The following is a 17,464-nucleotide window of genomic DNA, read 5'->3' as shown; positions in this document are numbered from 1 at the left end:
GATCTCCACAAACCCTTTCAATTTATATTGCAAAGAAAATTTGGCACAATTTTTCTTTTCTTTTGAGGGGCAAAAAGTGAAATCATCCATTTCTATTGATTAACCAAATTAATTGAATGACTAAAATTGGACACCCTACCTAAAATACAAGAAAGAAAAGGAAAAAAATTCTTACATAAACAATGTCAGTATTGCTGAATTAGGATTACAATTTATTATACTATAAGCATGACATAACAATAAATAAGAAATTTTAGAATTTTTATTTTTTACAATAAATAAATAAGAAAAACTTAGAAGAGTTAAGCAACCATGCTATAATGGAAGCTGATACCAAAATATTTGTTTCCAGGTATTTTAAATTGCCTAATGGTAAGTCTGCGCCAGTAGCAGACTGGTGATAGAAGCAAGCTTCGATGCTGTAAAGAGCAATATTGCATAGGAACCTGGAATGTCAGGTCCATGAATCAAGGCAAATTGCAGGTGGTCAAACAAGAGATGGCAAGAGTGAACGTTGACATTCTAGGAATCAGCGAACTAAAATGGACTGGAACGGGTGAATTTAACTCAGATGACCATTATATCTACTACTGTGGGCAGGAGTCCCTCAGAAGAAATGGAGTAGCCATCATGGTCAACAAAAGAGTCCAACATGCAGTACTTGGATGCAATCTCAAAAACGACAGAATGATCTCTGTTCGTTTTCAAGGCAAACCATTCAATATCATGGTAATCCAAGTCTATACCCCAACCAGGAACGCTGAAGAAGCTGAAGTTGAATGGTTTTATGAAGACCTACAAGACCTTTTAGAACTAACACTTAAAAAAGATGTCCTTTTCATTATAGGGGACTGGAATGCAAAAGTAGGAAGTTAAGAAACACCTGGAGTAATGTGCAAATTTGGCCTTGGAATACGGAATGAAGCAGGGTAAAGACTAATAGAGTTTTGCCAAGAAAATGCACTGGTCATAGCAAACACCCTCTTCCAACAACACAAGAGAAGACTCTACACATGGACATCACCAGATGGTCAACACTGAAATCAGATTGATGATATTCTTTGCAGCCAAAGATGGAGAAGCTCTATACAGTCAACAAAAACAAGACCGGGAGCTGACTGTGGCTCGGATCATGAACTCCTTATTGCCAAATTCAGACTTAAATTGAAGAAAGTAAGGAAAACCGCTAGACCACTCAGGTATGACCTAAATCAAATCCCTTATGATTATACAGTGGAAGTGAGAAATAAATTTAAGGGCCTAGATCTGATAGAGTCCCTGATGAATTATGGAATGAGGTTCATGACACTGTACAGGAGACAGGGATCAAGGCCATCTCCATGGAAAAGAAATGAAAAAAAGCAAAATGTCTGGGGAGGCCTTACAAATAGCTGTGAAAAGAAGAGAGGCGAAAAGCAAAGGAGAAAAGAAAAGATATAAGCATCTGAATGCAGAGTTCTAGAGAATAGCCAGAGAAGATAAGAAAGCCTTCTTCAGCGATCAATGCAAAGAAATAGAGGAAAAGAACAGAATGGGAAAGACTAGAGATCTCTTCAAGAAAATTAGAGATACCAAGGGAACATTTCATGCAAAGATGGGCTCAATAAAGGACAGAAATGGTATGGACCTAACAGAAGCAGAAGATATTAAGAAGAGGTGGCAAGATACACAGAAGAACTGTACAAAAATCTTCATGGCCCAGATAATCACGATGGTGTGATCACTCATCTAGAGCCAGACATCCTGGAATGTGAAGTCAAGTGGGCCTTAGAAAGCATCACTACGAACAAAGCTAGTGGAGGTGATGGAATTCCAGTGGAGCTATTTCAAATCCTGAAAGATGATGCTGTGAAAGTGCTGCACTCATGCCAACAAATTTGGAAAACTCAGCCGTGGCCACAGGACTGGAAAAGGTCAGTGTTCATTCCAATCCCAAAGAAAGGCAATGCCAAAGAATGCTCAAACCACCACAGAATTGCACTCAACTCACATGCTAGTAAAGTAATGCTCAAAATTTCCCAAGCCAGGCTTCAGCAATACATGAACCGTGAACTTCCTGATGTTCAAGCTGGGTTTAGAAAAGGCAGAGGAACCAGAGATCAAATTGCCAACATCTGCTGGATCATCGAAAAAGCAAGAGAGTTCCAGAAAAACATCTATTTCTGCTTTCTTGACTATGCCAAAGCCTTTGACTGTGTGGATCACAATAAACTGTGGAAAATTCTTCAAGAGATGGGAATACCAGACCACCTGACCTGCCTCTTGAGAAATCTGTGTAGGCCAGGAAGCAACAGTTAGAACTGGACATGGAACAACAGGCTGGTTCCAAATAGGAAAAGGAGTACGTCAAGGCTGTATACTGTCACCCTGCTTATTTAACTTCTATGCAGAGTCCATCATGAGAAATGCTGGACTGGAAGAAACAGAAGCTGGAATCAAGATTGCCGGGAAAAATATCAATAATCTCAGATATGGAGATGACACCACCCTTATGGCAGAAAGTGAAGAGGAACTAAAAAGCCTCTTGAAGAAAGTGAAAGTGGAGAGTGAAAAAGTTGGCTTCAAGCTCAACATTCAGAAAACAAAGATCATGGCATCTGGTCCTATCACTTCATGGGAAATAGATGGGGAAACAGTGGAAACAGTGTCAGACTTTATTTTTTGGGTCTCTAAGATCACTGCAGATGGTGACTGCAGCTATGAAATTAAAAGATGCTTACTCCTTGGAAGGAAAGTTACGACCAATCTAGATAGCATATTGAAAAGCAGAGACATTACTCTGCCGACTAAGGTCCGTCTAGTCAAGGTTATGGTTTTTCCAGTGGTCATGTATGGATGTGAGAGTTGGACTGTGAAGAAAGCTGAGCCCCGAAGAATTGATGCTTTTGAACTGTGGTGTTGGAGAAGACTCTTGAGAGTCCCTTAGACTGCAAGGAGATCCAACCAGTCCATTCTGAAGATCAGCCCTGGGATTTCTTTGGAAGGACTGATGCTAAATCTGAAACTCCAGTCCTTTGGCCACCTCATGCGAAGAGTTGACTCATTGGAAAAGACTCTCATGCTGGGAGGGATTGGGGGCAGGAGGAGAAGGGGACGACCCAGGATGAGATGGCTGGATGGCATGACTGACTCGATGGACGTGAGTCTGAGTGAACTCAGGGAGCTGGTGATGGACAGGGAGGCCTGGCGTGCTGCGATTCATGGGGTCGCAAAGAGCTGGACACAACTGAGCGACTGAACTGAATGGTAAGTAAAAATTAAATGCTATAAAAGTAATGACAATACCTATATTTTTATAGGGACATTTAGAAATTATTTCAAAACAACAGACTTGAACTTACCAATTCCCATAGTCAAAATCAAAGGCAATAGTAATTTCAGTTCCCTTTGGAATACTCTGTATAGAATAAATGTAAAGATGTATGGTTCCATCTTCAATTTCATGCCTCACCTGTAAAAGAATAATTTTATATCTCCAGAAGTAGTTTTGTATCTCTACAAATTACTTTCTATCTTTGAAGCATCTCATCTTGAAATTTTGAAAACTATTCTTTTCAAAGTAATTCAAAATAGAACATGGAAAATATGCTATTAATTATAAGACTTGTACATTAAAAAGAAAAAAGACTTGTACATAAATCAGTGATTATCAACTGGAAGGAGGTATACATCAATGCAAGTTTGATTAAGGCTCTGGTAGCATCAAAATGAAAATACTCTATTTCATCAGTTCTATGATGCACATTTTTTCACCTTTTAACATTTCTGAGTCAGAGTTTTACAACTGATGGCATCTTTGATTTAATGAAAAGAAGTAATGATACAGTTTATAAGTAAACAGTTAAAGTACGGTTTAACACTATACTTTTCTACAGTACACACTGTTCGAGGGACGTAGTCTACATGCATTAAATCCTTTAGTCCACATCACATCTTTTTACAGATAAAACTGAAGCACAGACAAGGATACAAAGCTAGTTAAGTCAAATAGAAGACATGAACCTACAAGTCCGGCTTCAAACCCTACACTCCTAACTGTAACATTATATAACTATAAAATGTTTATTTTGGTATGAGAAAAAACAAACCAGAAATATTTTATATACCACTTCTAAGTCACAACTAAAAATAAAACTTTATAGAAGCACATATAAAATCAACTTTAGCTTTCAGCTTTGTCATCAACTTTGATCAAATCAGAGCATATATTTGACTCATAAATAGAACTTCCAGAACAGAGAAGTCCAATATTTTCTCTTAGAATGAACATCACTATTTCTTCAATGTGTAAAGTAACTGAAGCCCTCACAGCAAGTATCATCTTAATTTTTGTAATGGAAAGATGCTAGGCACTAGAAAATGCATCAGTGGATTCAAACTTGTGATCTTTTTTGGCCACCAGACTTCTGTGCTTAATTTTAATACTCAGATTCCACACATTCCCTACCCCTGCCTCCCCAAAGGATTTATGTATGCTAACCTCTGCATTGGGTGTACAAGAACGCCTGATGAACCGAGCTTCATTCCCAAAAGTCCTTGCATCAACACACATTTCTAGGCCATGAAATTTAGAATAGAATAAAACAAAAGGGTATGGTCTACAAAAAAAGAAATGCATTAGAAACTATTAACATTTTGAATTTAAGAAATTTCTAAAAGACTCATATTAAGTAGGAAGGCCAAGATTTGAATACAGCAATCTGATACCAGAATCCATTCTTAACCACTAGGCTAATTCTTGCTAATAAGATTTTTACCTGCTCCTATAACCTTACCTAAACCAAAGAAAATTAATTAGTTCAAGGTGGGAATTCAAATTGACAAACAACGATAAAAAGGGAATGACTACTGCCTTTATGTAAGGATTCATAATGAGATGTCATTAAAGTTTCTATCACTCCATTTAAGTGTTTGAGTCACAGCACTGTTTCAGATCAAAACTGTTAAGTAAAAGGGAAAGATTCTTGTATATCTTTTGTAACTTAAGTAACACAAGTTATAACAATACAAAATACTTAAATAATTATAGTATATAGGTTGACAATGTTATTTCCCTAGAGAGAGAAAAATACTTCCAGACCTTGGGGATGCAATGGCTGTCATAAGATCACATCAATTCCCATCCCCCAAATCACAAATGATAGAAGAGGCCTCCAAAGTCCTTCCAGTACCAAGAAAGCCAGAGCTGAAAATGGTGACAATAATGTAAGACCAAATCTAACATACTCTGATAAAAGAAGGACATGGTCACCAATGGTCTTTGCAGGTTCTAGCAATCCTAGATGGAAAGGGTTCCTTATAACATCAGGTAATCAGAGATTTTCATTATATTATACTGCCACAGTTTAAGTAGATTGTTTTAAGACATCAACAAAATAGGACGGGTAAGATTCTAAGGAATGCATCTGCATCTTTTTTGTAGTTATATTTTATCATGGTTCAAAAGTTATCATTAGTCACTGTTCAACCACACTGTAGTTTTAAATATTAAAATGATTACTTAGAGAACAAAATACACATTATAGTTAAATTAGTCAAAAATTTAATACTTAACTACAGAAAACTAATATGGGGAAATAAATATACCTCTTAAAGAAATATCCATTTGCTTCAAACTGTTCTCTCAACATAAACTTCCCTCTGTATTCAATGATAAGTGCATCAGGAGGCAAATCTTTTGCAGATTTCAGAATCTTCTTATTTTTTTGTATATGGCTCTACAATGGGAGAAAAGTTGAGATTAACTAAACCAGATTGCTTCTGGACTTTCCTGGTGGTACAGTGGATAACAATTTGCCCACCGGTGCAAGGGACACGGTTCAATCCCTGGTCTGGGAAGATTCCACATGCCTTGGAGCAACTAAGCCCAAGAACCACAACTACTGAGCCCATGTACTGCAAATACTGAAGCCCGCTTGCCTGGAGTCTGCTCAGCACTAACAAGAAACCACTGCAATAGTTTCTCTTTGAGCACTGCAATGCAGAGTAACTAGAGAAAGCCTGTGTGCAGCAATGAAGACCCAGCACAACCTAAATAAATAAATAAAATAAAACCAGATTGCATTCAGTCTAAGTACTTAAAATACACAGTAGAAAACATTCTTATTCTATCATCTTTTGTCAAATGATATACTTACCTCTACAGGAGGTTTGAAGATCAAATTGTTGGTATTCAAATCTGATTTAATCTCTTTTTTGTCATTTCCATTGCCCAATCTCAGAGCTATTCTTTGTGCCTCCCTCTGAACACTCTCACTATATTGGTTATTATTTGCCTCTTCATATTGATCCATCCATGCTTTGATTTTTGTCTCCCATCCAAAATTTGAAACATCAGACGAAGGATCAATCTCCGGAGCTGAGCCCTAAAATCACAGCAAACTGAGCATTAATATCTGGATTTTAAGTATTTATACACACAGACACACTATGACAATCTATATAAAAGAATATGAAACTAGAAATAATGATAGGCTTTCTAAGTAGGTCCCAGTGGGGAAAAAAAAGAAGACCACAAGTGAGCAGCTTACTACATTTTATACTGATGCCAGACACACGACTTGGAAAACTGAAGGAAGGGGAGTTAATCTGAACAGCTGAAACTTTTTACTACTGTAGCCAAACTGGAGCTATCAATAAAACTGCAACAACCCAAAACAGTCTACGGTTAAAAAAAGATAGCATATGAAAAACTTTTTTGAATCTACCAATATCTAGTGTATGCTCACAATTGTATTTAACCAGAAAAAAATTGCAATTATATGTAAACTATATGTATTGCATATTAAGTATAAACTTATTTTCTGATATAATACTTCAACTTTTACCATGTTTGTAACAAAAATATACTCTGATACATTAATTTTGTGTAATTCCAAGATGTATAATAAATTGTCCACAAGATAAATTTTACATGAGAATAAAATGTCTCACAAAGTGTGAACAAGGACCTTTAAGCGTAAGTGCTTGTCCCCCTCCATATGCCCTTTTAAAACCTTTAAGAATGCTAAATGCTACACCACAGCAATATCTTTTTTGATCCACCTCCTAAATAATGAAAATTTTAAAAACTGAACCTAAGTGAACTTAAATGCTTTTGCACACCAAAGAAAACCATAAACAAAATAAAAAAGACAACCTATAGAATGGGAGAAAATAGTTACAAATGAAGTGACTGACAAGGGATTAATCTCCAAAATAAACAAACAGCTTATGCAGCTCAATTGAAAAAAAAATCAAAAAATGGGCAGAAGATCTAAATAGACATTTCTCCAAAGAAGACATACAGATGGCCAATAAGCATGTGAAAAGATGTTCAACATCACTAATCATTAGAGAAATGCAAATCAAATGAGGTTAACACCTCACACTGGTCTGAGAGGCCATTGTCAAAAAGTCTACAAACAATGAATGCTGGAGAGGGTGTGGAGAAAACGGAATCCTCCAATCCTGTTGGTGGAAATGTAAATTACTACAGCCACTATTGAGAACAGTATGGATGTTCCGTAAAAAGTAAAAATAGAGCTACCACATGATTCAGCAGTCCCACTCCTGGGCATATATCCAGAAAAATCATAATCTGAAAAGATACAGGCACCTCATTGTTCACTGCAGCACTATATACAATATCCACGAATGGACAACCTAAATGTCTATCTACAAATGAATGGGTAAAGAAGATGTGGTACAGTCCAAAATGAAATATTACTCAGCCCTAAAAAGAACAAAATATAATGCCATTTGCAGCAACATGGATGGATGGAGAGACTGTAAGACTGAGCAAAATAAGACAGAGAAAGACAATTATGATGATATCACTTATATGTGGAATCTTAAAAAATGGTACAAATGAATTTATTTACAAAACAGAAATAAGAGTCACAGATGTAGAAAACAAATTTATGGTTACCAAGGGTGAAAGGGTCGGGGGGGGGGAATAAATTGGAAGATTGGGACTGACATATATACTAATATAAAATAGATAACTAAGAAGGACCTATTCAATATTCAATACTCTGGGAACTCTACCCAATACTCTCTAATGACCTATATGGGAAAAGAATCTAAAAAAGTATGTATATATGTATATATAAAACTGATTCATTTTGCTGTATAGCAGAAGCACACCACAGTAAATATTCCAATTAAAAAAAAAGAATGCTAAATGCCAAGTAATGGAAAATTACAACCTCTCAATAGGTTTTATGAAACAAAAAGGGAATCCCTTTTCTCACTGGAATAAAACTTATAGAAAGGCAGAATTACCACATATTTAAAAAATTTATTAAAGCCCGACTCCCTCAGTTATTTGTAATCTCAGGATGAAAATGAATTAATGCAGATAACAAAAACATATATTGTATCTTACTGATAGTATAATTCAAATTTAAAGTGAATTTATAATAGATTTAACACAAACTTTCAATTAAGCTGTTTGTAAATGCTGTTCTGATTTCTACAGAACTGAACATCTTTTTGAGTAGATAATTTCCATAATGTTACAACCTGATGTAAGTATGAAATTTTAAAATCACATAAAGATTTCAAGAAAATTTTTATATATGCTGTTAAACATGTACATGTGTACAGTAACACTTAACTAAAATTTACCATCAGTCAACCTTCAGTTCAGTCGCTCAGTCGTGTCTGACTCTTTGCGACCCCATGAATCAGTCAACCTTACATATAAGTAAATAAACTATCACAAAAAGTATCTTCTCTATAATGAAACAAACTATAGTAAGTTGTTCAGCTACTTGATAGGAGTAGGTTTATTTTACTAATTGATATTTTATGGACTCATGTATTCCACATTAATAACTGATCACTTAATAATAGATTTTTTGTACAAATATGAAACATTACATATTTTGGCCTTTATTTTTATTTTTCAGAGTTTTTCATAGTGAATATAGTTTATGTAATACAAAAATGTTTTTCATATATTATATACAGACACAAAAGTCTACAAGCACTTTTTTTTAACTACCCGTTATTTATTTATATCACGGTACAGTTGATTTACAATATTATATTAGTTTGAGGTGTATTATCAGTAATTCAAAATTTTTATAGATTATACTTTATTTAAAGTTACTATATAATAGTGGCTATAACCCCCGTGCTTATTATTATCCTTGTAGATTATTTATTCCATACACAGTAGCTGGTAACTCTTAAACCTCTAACCCTCATCTTACCCTTATCCCCTCTTCTCCCACTGGTAACCACAAGTTTGTTCTCTGTAAGTCTGTTTCCATTTTGTTGTATTTATTCCTAGTTTAGATTCCGTATGTAGTAACATAGATATGTCTTTCTCTTACATGACACTACATATTAATATTTTTATCACTTTTATTAAAGGAATCTAGTCCATTTAAATTTTCTTCTTTTCTCTTCCCCTTTCAAAAACACAAAAACAAACAAAAAACTCCTCTACAGAAGAGGATCAGAGCTCTTCTATATCTCTTGAACTTTTTTCATATATGACAGAATCACTTACTGGAAATGTAATGATCATAGACATCTTCAAGGAAAAGATTTTCAAAGATGCACAAAGCATTTTTAAAATTTTAATTCCTTAGTCACTTCCTTACATAATAAATGAAAACATATTTCAGTTAAGTAAAGATGCTCCTTCCTCACTAAGTCTGATATTCAGATTAGATAAAATGGAAAGAAAGGAAAACCACTGAAGGATCAATAGATCCAAGAGTTTAATATAAAACCCTTTTTCAGATCTCTTTACTCTGGCATCAGAAAAAATTCCATAAATACAAATTTAACATGGTAAATATAAAATACCCAACATATAAAGAACATTTTATAAGACTTTGGACTTGCAGTATGTTGAACACCACCATGTATTAACATTCTTAAGAAAGAATAATCATTTGACAGCTACTTAATGATCTGTTTTTCAGGAATATGGGATAATTAATAATTATTATACTTTATATTATGGGGACAACAGATACATTCTAACATTCTTCCCACATCCTATTTTAATATCTGCCAACTTGAGACACTTATTCTCCTTTACTACCTATCCTAGAAAACTAAGAGTAACACTGTGTAGCTGACCTGTATCATCCAACACAAACCTATCTTTTAAGGGAAGGCACAGTTGGACAATGGTGGGAGGGTTGGGGTGTGAGGGGCCGGGCTTGCTTCTCTCAGCAATCCTGGCATCTACAAAATTAAGGATGTATACTAATTAACTCAAGGTACAAGTAACAAGTTTGTACTTACATGGTGACTCTATGGTGATTTCAAAGTATTTTATAACCTACTGACTTGACTAAATCCCTAGAATTCAAACTATGCAGAAGAGCAAAATTTCAAATTTCAAGTGTGATTTTGCATTTATATGTCTAGTATACTATAAAAAGTGGCACTAGAGACATGGAATACAATGATAAATGAAAAATGAATCAATATTAGGAATCATTTATATATTTCCTTTTGTTTAATGGTAACTGTTAATAAACTCCAAGAATGGTATGTATTAATCCAATTAGAATTCTCTATGGTCCCACTTCTTCCCACTTCATTTCATAAAGATAAAAGCAATGAAATGACACAGAATGGAGAAAGCATTAATGCAAGATTTTGACCAAGCAACCACTTAGTAAGTTCTTAGATACCGGACAATTGATAAGGGCTTAATGTGTTTACCTTAACTCTTGATGATTTCCTAGATCCTTCACGAAAGGCCTGAAATAACACAGAATTCTGAGTTAGATGTTTAAAAACTGGATAAATTAATATTTAAGAATGAGCTCACTCAAGCTTTTTCTTGAAATTGCATAAATTACACAAAATATGGTAAAAACCAATATAGTCAGAACTAAGGGAATATTGAAGTAAAATCATCTACCAAGGACACTAAACTACTATTAAAAATAAATACAGACAATGTAAAAAACATGAAAATATGTATATATATAATGCTAAGAAAATGTCTAAATTTTCTATTTGCTCAATATTAAAATACAATCATGGAAAAATACCTGATAAAAGTTGGAAGGTATTAAAAATATTATAGTAGTTTTACATCATGAGCCAAGATTTGGCATGGGGATAAAACAATTTTGTTGTTACTTTAATTTTCTAGGTCAACTAGCAAGTAATATTTGAGCACCTACTGGGACTCAAATAATAGGCAATGTGGTAAACAGAATTGTACTTAACAAATATTTAATGGGAACTCTCTATTCTGCCACATTCTAAAGTGGAATTTAAGACTCACTTCACCACTCCAACTCCACAAAGTTAGTGTATTTAGAGAGATTAACTCTGTATTTAGAGAGATTAACAAACATTAAACCTAGAGTAAGCACTATAGTTCCAAATTTAAGTTCCAAGTTTGTGTGTAGACTGTATGTTGGAAGAAAGCAAGTTTTGTTAAAAGAGAGGAGGAGGAAGAGAAGCAGCAGCAGTAACAGTAGCAAAGAATCTTCACATAAAACATGGAAAAAGAGCCAAAAACACAGAAAATGGATTTGTTCAGCCATGTGGAATACTGAACACAATTCTGATACTGAAGTAATAAGAAAGAAGGCATGCAATAAAAAAAAAAAACTAGCATACCACACTTGTACCTACTAAAAATAGTATGACGTAAGACTGGTTAAAAAAATGTAAAATTAGGTCATGAATGTCAGTCGGATTTTAAGATTCTGGCTTAAATACTTTTAAGTTCTTCACTATGATGGAGGAATCTGTGAAATACCTCTCAACAGGGAAGGGCTTCCCAGGTGGTGCTAAGAACCCGCCTGTCAATGCAGGGGGTGTAAGAGACACGGGTTTGATCCCTGGGTTGAGAAGATCCCCTGGAGAAGGAAATGACAACCCACTCCAGTATTCTTGCCTGGGAAATCCCATGGACAGAGGAGTTTGGCAGACTAAGGTCCATAGGGTCGCAAAGAGGTGGACACAACTGAAGCGACTTAGCATGCAGAGAAGTGATATAAAACAATATTTGCAGAAAATGTCATAACCAAGTGCAGAATGACAGGAGTGGAAAGAGGATAAAGTTGGAGAAATTAAAGAAGGTATTACTATACTACTATGAGGGCATACTGCGTTTATAGAAGCAAAAATGAAGAAAAATAAGAACACAGTGAAGAGACATTCCAAAGGAAAAATCAATAGCGAATGTCAAAGACTGAAGATGATTTACAGATTTTAAACCTGCATAATGGCTGTGCAGCTGAAACAAAAGAAAAATCTGAAGTATGATGAAAGAAGATACAAGTTTGGTTTACAGAGGAAACACTGAACAAAAATAATAAAAGAACATTCATAAGTAATACGTGTTGCCAATCATTTTGTGAAGAAATATCAAGTTTAAAAAATTCAAGTAAAATTGGAAAATTTTAACCATTAATAAAATTTTAAAACTCCTAATATATGGGTCACAATACACAATCTATGTCTTTAACAGTGTTAACACTTCATGTCAAAGCTCTGAATTGCTAAAACACCAACCAACAACACCTTACTAGGTGTTTATGAGTATTTTTTTTAAATGTCATCTATCCAGAATGTCTACTGTGAACTCCATTCACATTTTTAACAATCAGCCATAACAACAGGTTGAATAAAAAGCAAAATTAGATATATCTTTTTGCTATGTGTTTTTAACTACATATTGCCCGAATAGTAGTAAAAACGTAACAGCAAAGCAAACTAGATCTTTCTGCCCAGTTCTTAGAATTTTTTTTCCTAATCCTTATGAAGTATTACTAACTCAACATGAGAGAAAAAAATCGTTAAAACCTAAACATGACTTCCTAAATTGTAAAACGTACTTAATAGATGATCTCTTCTTCTGTACATTACACTCTGAGATGATGAAAGTAACAATGAAATAAAGCAGAATGTGATTAAGTGCTATAATAACAGGTTCAAGTGCCATGGTGAAATACAAAGAAAGATGATCATATTTGATAGGAGAAAAGCAAATTTCATTGAAATAGTAGTGCTTCAGATGGGCCTCAAAGTAGAATAGGAGTTTAAAAGATAGAGATGGAGGAAAGAATAGTCTAGTAATGAAGGGAACAGTGTAAGTAAGGATAACATGTCAGAAAACAGAGGTAGAATTTGGTAATAGTTGTATAGAGAAGCAAAATTCTGAGCCGTATATGTGAAGACTATTAGAATCAAGACTTAAATAGAAAGGTGAAATTAGAAAATGGAAAAATGTATTTAAAAGTACATGCTGCCTATTAAATAATCAAATATCATGAAGAATTATTCCAAAAAAACCAGTGCTTTTTGGGGGTAAAACTTCATTTTATATCTAGGTATAATTTCACTCTTTACAGTTTTCTGCCATATCCTGGTGGTATGTTAATACAAAAATTTAAGTGAGAAAAGTCTAGATATAAGAAACTCAACAAATGTATAGCTTTATTAAAATGATTACACATGATTCAGAGACAAACAGCTACAAACCTCTACCCATTTATAAGCTACTAAAAATTTAGCACTCTTATTTGTTTTATAGAACAGCAACCTTCACTAAATCTTTTGCATTTCTGTAACTAGTCTCATCATAGTGATGATTTCAAAGCAGTCTGCAAACATTTTTCTCTACTCCATTTCAATCTTTAAAACACATTAAAATTTTTTAATGAGTTTTTTTAATTAAACTTAGATCCTGCTACCTTTTCTAGCTATTAATACTATCCGTAATTCTCCTGTCTTTCCTGTAAAACTGTCAAACTTTCTATCTAGTCATCTTCAAAAGAGAAAAAAAAACTTACTTTTTTACATTTTGAAATATTTTGTTCTTTCTCCCCACTTTTTTTCCTTCTTTTATCATTAACCTTAGAAACTCTTGAAGCAGTTAAAGTAATCGATGTTGGGGTATGCTGGAATGCAGTATATAATTCCACAGGAACCTCATCACCACTCTCAGTTGCACTGGTATCACCATCTTCAAAGGCAAAATAAAAATTACTGCATAAATAATATTTCTATTTCAAACAATAAAATTGCATCATTCTATATGACAAACTATTATTTCTCTATCTTTCTGAAGAATAAACCTTTTCCCCCACTTCCTCACTCATAGTAAGACACAGTTAAATGCAAATTACAAATATATTTCTTATACATTAAACTAGAAAGGATACAAAATGTGACAAGGTACTCAGATGGTGTGACCATGGGAAACAGATACCTACAAACATTGCCAGTGTCTGTAATTAAAACTTTATGAAGGGGAATGAATTGAGCTGTATCTAGCAAAATTCTATATACACTTACCCTTTTCACCCATCAACCCCATATCTAGGGATCTATCCAAAGATAAAACGGGACACATACAAAAAAAAACCAAAAACACTTTTTTTTTAAAAGGGTTTCATTGACCTTCCTATTTGTAATAACAAAAACAAGACAAAACAAAAATGCTAGAACAATTTAAATATTCATCAAACAGCTCAAAAAACTTATCGTTATTCAAAACTACTTGTATTGATGTCAACATGTTTTAAAAGCCGCAGTGAAAGTTTAGCATATGTTACACCTTTAAATCCTATTCCTAAAATAAATACTATTCCATGTGATCAACTAATGGATCACCATCTTTCTAAAGAACAAACATATTTTACTTCTTTAAACCAAAAGGTTATCTATGTGCACAAAAATATGATTTAAAATTTTTATTGTTTTCCATATTTTCTAAAATAAATATTACTGTTCTACAAAATCTATAAAAAAGAATTACCTGAGATAGTAAATTATACATATAACCAATGTTCATTAGCCAGGAGTTTATATCTGACTAAAAACATGCAGGCCACTTATTCTCTCAGTCATACTCAAGTTCATTTATTATAGATCCTTTTTACCTACCTGACATATTTTCCCTTTTCCGGCGTTGTAGTAGCACCGCCCTCTCTTTATCCAAACTCCTATATTAAAATATTAACATATTTATCAAGCTTTCATAAAATTAGATATAAAGCAGATCTGTTTTAAATGTGATAAAAATAATTTCTCTAGTGTTCTTATTGAAAAATGAACAACATAAATTATGTGTACTATCACTTGCCTTGCAGTTTAGATTTGATTACCATAATTAGCAGTAGATGCCAATTAACTGACTCTGTTGTGTTAAGAAAACAATTTTTTACTTAGAAAACCAGACTCCTCCGTCCTTGGGGATTCTCCAGGCAAGAATACTGGAGTGAGTTGCCATGCCCTCCCCCAAGGGATCTTCCCAACTCTGGGACTGAACCCAGGTCTCCGTTATTTCAGGCTGATTCTTTACCATCTGAGCCACCAGGGAAGCCCTACTTTTTCCCAAACTGAATATTTAAAAGCAAAAGTTTAGGGGGAAAATGGTAATATAATTATTGCACTATTACTATCTGCCTAAATTATTTCCATTTTTGAAATGATAAACACTAAATATTTAACAACTAAAATATTTTATTAACCTGTTCCAGCCTCCACTCATGAACTAGAGCATCCATAGTAATTGTTTTATTTGCCCCCCTCACCACCCTTGCAATGTTATCACTCTAAACTGATTAGTCTAAAGGTCAAATACCTAGGTACAGTTATTTGGGAGAATGAGGGCTTTAGACTGAAGTACCTGCTACTCAGACTTGCCTTAATGTCTAGTAGGTCAAAACTATCCTAGCATTACTGATAATTCTAGTTATCACAGAATGACAGCCAGTTATTGCTGACGTGACTATCTTCATTAATGGTCAGTTTTTAGCTAACTCTTACTGAATTCATCAGCAGATATTTACCTCATGATTAAAAATAAAAGAGTCTAATATGTTAAAAAAAAAAACAAAACTCTCTGGCAAAAGGCTGCTGCTTCTAAGTCACTTCAGTCGTGTTTGATTCTGTGCGACCTCATAGATGGCAGCCCACCAGGCTCCCCCATCCCTGGGATTCTCCACGCAAGAACACTGGAGTGGGTTGCCATTTCCTTCTCCAATGCATGAAAGTGAAAAGTGAAAGTGAAGTCGCTCAGTCTTGTCTGACTCTTAGCGACCCCATAGACTGCAGCCCACCAGGCTCCTCCGTCCATGGGATTTTCCAGGCAAGAGTACTGGAGTGGGGTACCATCGTCTTCTCCCCTGGCAAAAGGCTAGTAACTATTAAAAGGTGAAACAAAGTCACATAGAAAAACCTCACTCATAACCAGTGAAAAGTATCACAGTGAGATTACCATTTCTCATTTAGTTAAATCAGCAAAAATCCAAGTCTGTCAAAAACTCTATTGTGAGGTGGAGGAAAATAGGCATGCTTATCCATGACTGGTGGAGATTCAAAATGGAATAGTTCCTACTGGAGGGTAGGTGGTATCAGACAAAATTTTACACATACATTTTTACTGAACAATCTCACTTCTGTTTGTAATTACAAAAGACTGGAAAACAACTCAAATGTCCACTCAAAGGGCTGTCTAAAGTATACAACATGTAAAAGACGGAGCATCTCGGGTTACAGGAAGAAGTAAGTTAATTTCTACATTATTACCATGAAGTGATCTTCAGAACAAATTTTTAAGACAAAAAACTCCTGTGGCAAAAACTCTATGTGCCATTGCTTATCTTAGTAAGGAGGGGAATACAAATATACATGTTCATATCTGTACTTCTCTGGTGGCCCAGTGGGTAAAGGATCCACTTACAATGCAACAGAGCTGGGTTCAATCCCTGTGTCAGGAAGATCTTCTGGAGAAGGAAATGGCAACCCACTTCAGTATTCTTGCCTGGGAAACCCCATGGACAGAGGAGCCCGGTGGGCTACAGTCCATGAGGTCACAAGAGTTGGACATGACTTAGTGACTAAACCACCACCATGTGCATATCTGTTTCTAATATTATAATAAAAATTGGAAGGAATAATTGATTTTTTTAAAAATTGTTACTTTCAAAGTCAAAGGAACAGGAATGATGGGACTACTTCTTACATAACTAAACAAGCATATGACTATACAAGTAAGATATAAAAAGTGATTCTTAAAAATAAAATTATTACTCATTCATTTCTCTTAGGAAGTAAACTGATACAACTACTCTGCAAAGTAATTTGACACTTTTTTAAAAAGTTATTTTTAATTGGAGGATAACTGTTTTACAATGTTGTGCTGGTTTCTGCTGCATGACAACGTGACAATTTCTGACAAAACTAAACATGCAACTGGGGCTTTGCAAGTGGCTCAGTGGTAAAGAATTCTCCTGCAGTGAAGGAGATGGGGGTTCAACCCCTAGGTTGGGAAGATCCCCTGGAGAAGGAAATAGCAATCCACTCCAGGGTTCTTGCCTGGGAAATCCCATGGACAAAGGAGCCTGATGGGATACAGTCCAGGGCTATAAAAGAGTTGGACATGACTGAGCAACTAAACAACAATAGCAAACATGCAACTACCAAATGACCAAGCAATTGCACTCTTGGGAAAACAGCAGAGAAAGCAAACCTTAGG

At 34.7% G+C, this 17,464-nt stretch overlaps 1 protein-coding gene across 3 annotated transcripts in view; it reads right to left on the bottom strand.

Moving 5' to 3' along the window:
* The window catches only part of KMT2E (lysine methyltransferase 2E (inactive)), a 93,310-nt gene that overhangs the window by 29,594 nt on the left and 46,252 nt on the right, over nt 1-17,464 (bottom strand). For all 3 annotated transcript variants that reach the window (XM_068972522.1, XM_068972524.1, XM_068972523.1), the window contains exons 6-12: nt 14,869-14,927; nt 13,773-13,945; nt 10,678-10,716; nt 6,138-6,365; nt 5,587-5,717; nt 4,481-4,598; nt 3,342-3,451 (exon numbers count right to left, since the gene is read on the bottom strand). In XM_068972522.1, the coding sequence (XP_068828623.1) occupies nt 3,342-3,451; nt 4,481-4,598; nt 5,587-5,717; nt 6,138-6,365; nt 10,678-10,716; nt 13,773-13,945; nt 14,869-14,927 (858 nt within the window). The remainder of the gene's footprint in view (nt 1-3,341; nt 3,452-4,480; nt 4,599-5,586; nt 5,718-6,137; nt 6,366-10,677; nt 10,717-13,772; nt 13,946-14,868; nt 14,928-17,464) is intronic.

The sequence above is a fragment of the Capricornis sumatraensis genome, chromosome 5 (assembly GCF_032405125.1).
Source record: "Capricornis sumatraensis isolate serow.1 chromosome 5, serow.2, whole genome shotgun sequence".
Classification (NCBI taxonomy): domain Eukaryota; kingdom Metazoa; phylum Chordata; class Mammalia; order Artiodactyla; family Bovidae; genus Capricornis; species Capricornis sumatraensis.
Note: the sequence above shows the minus strand (reverse complement) of the source record. Positions and strands in the feature narration are given on the sequence as shown.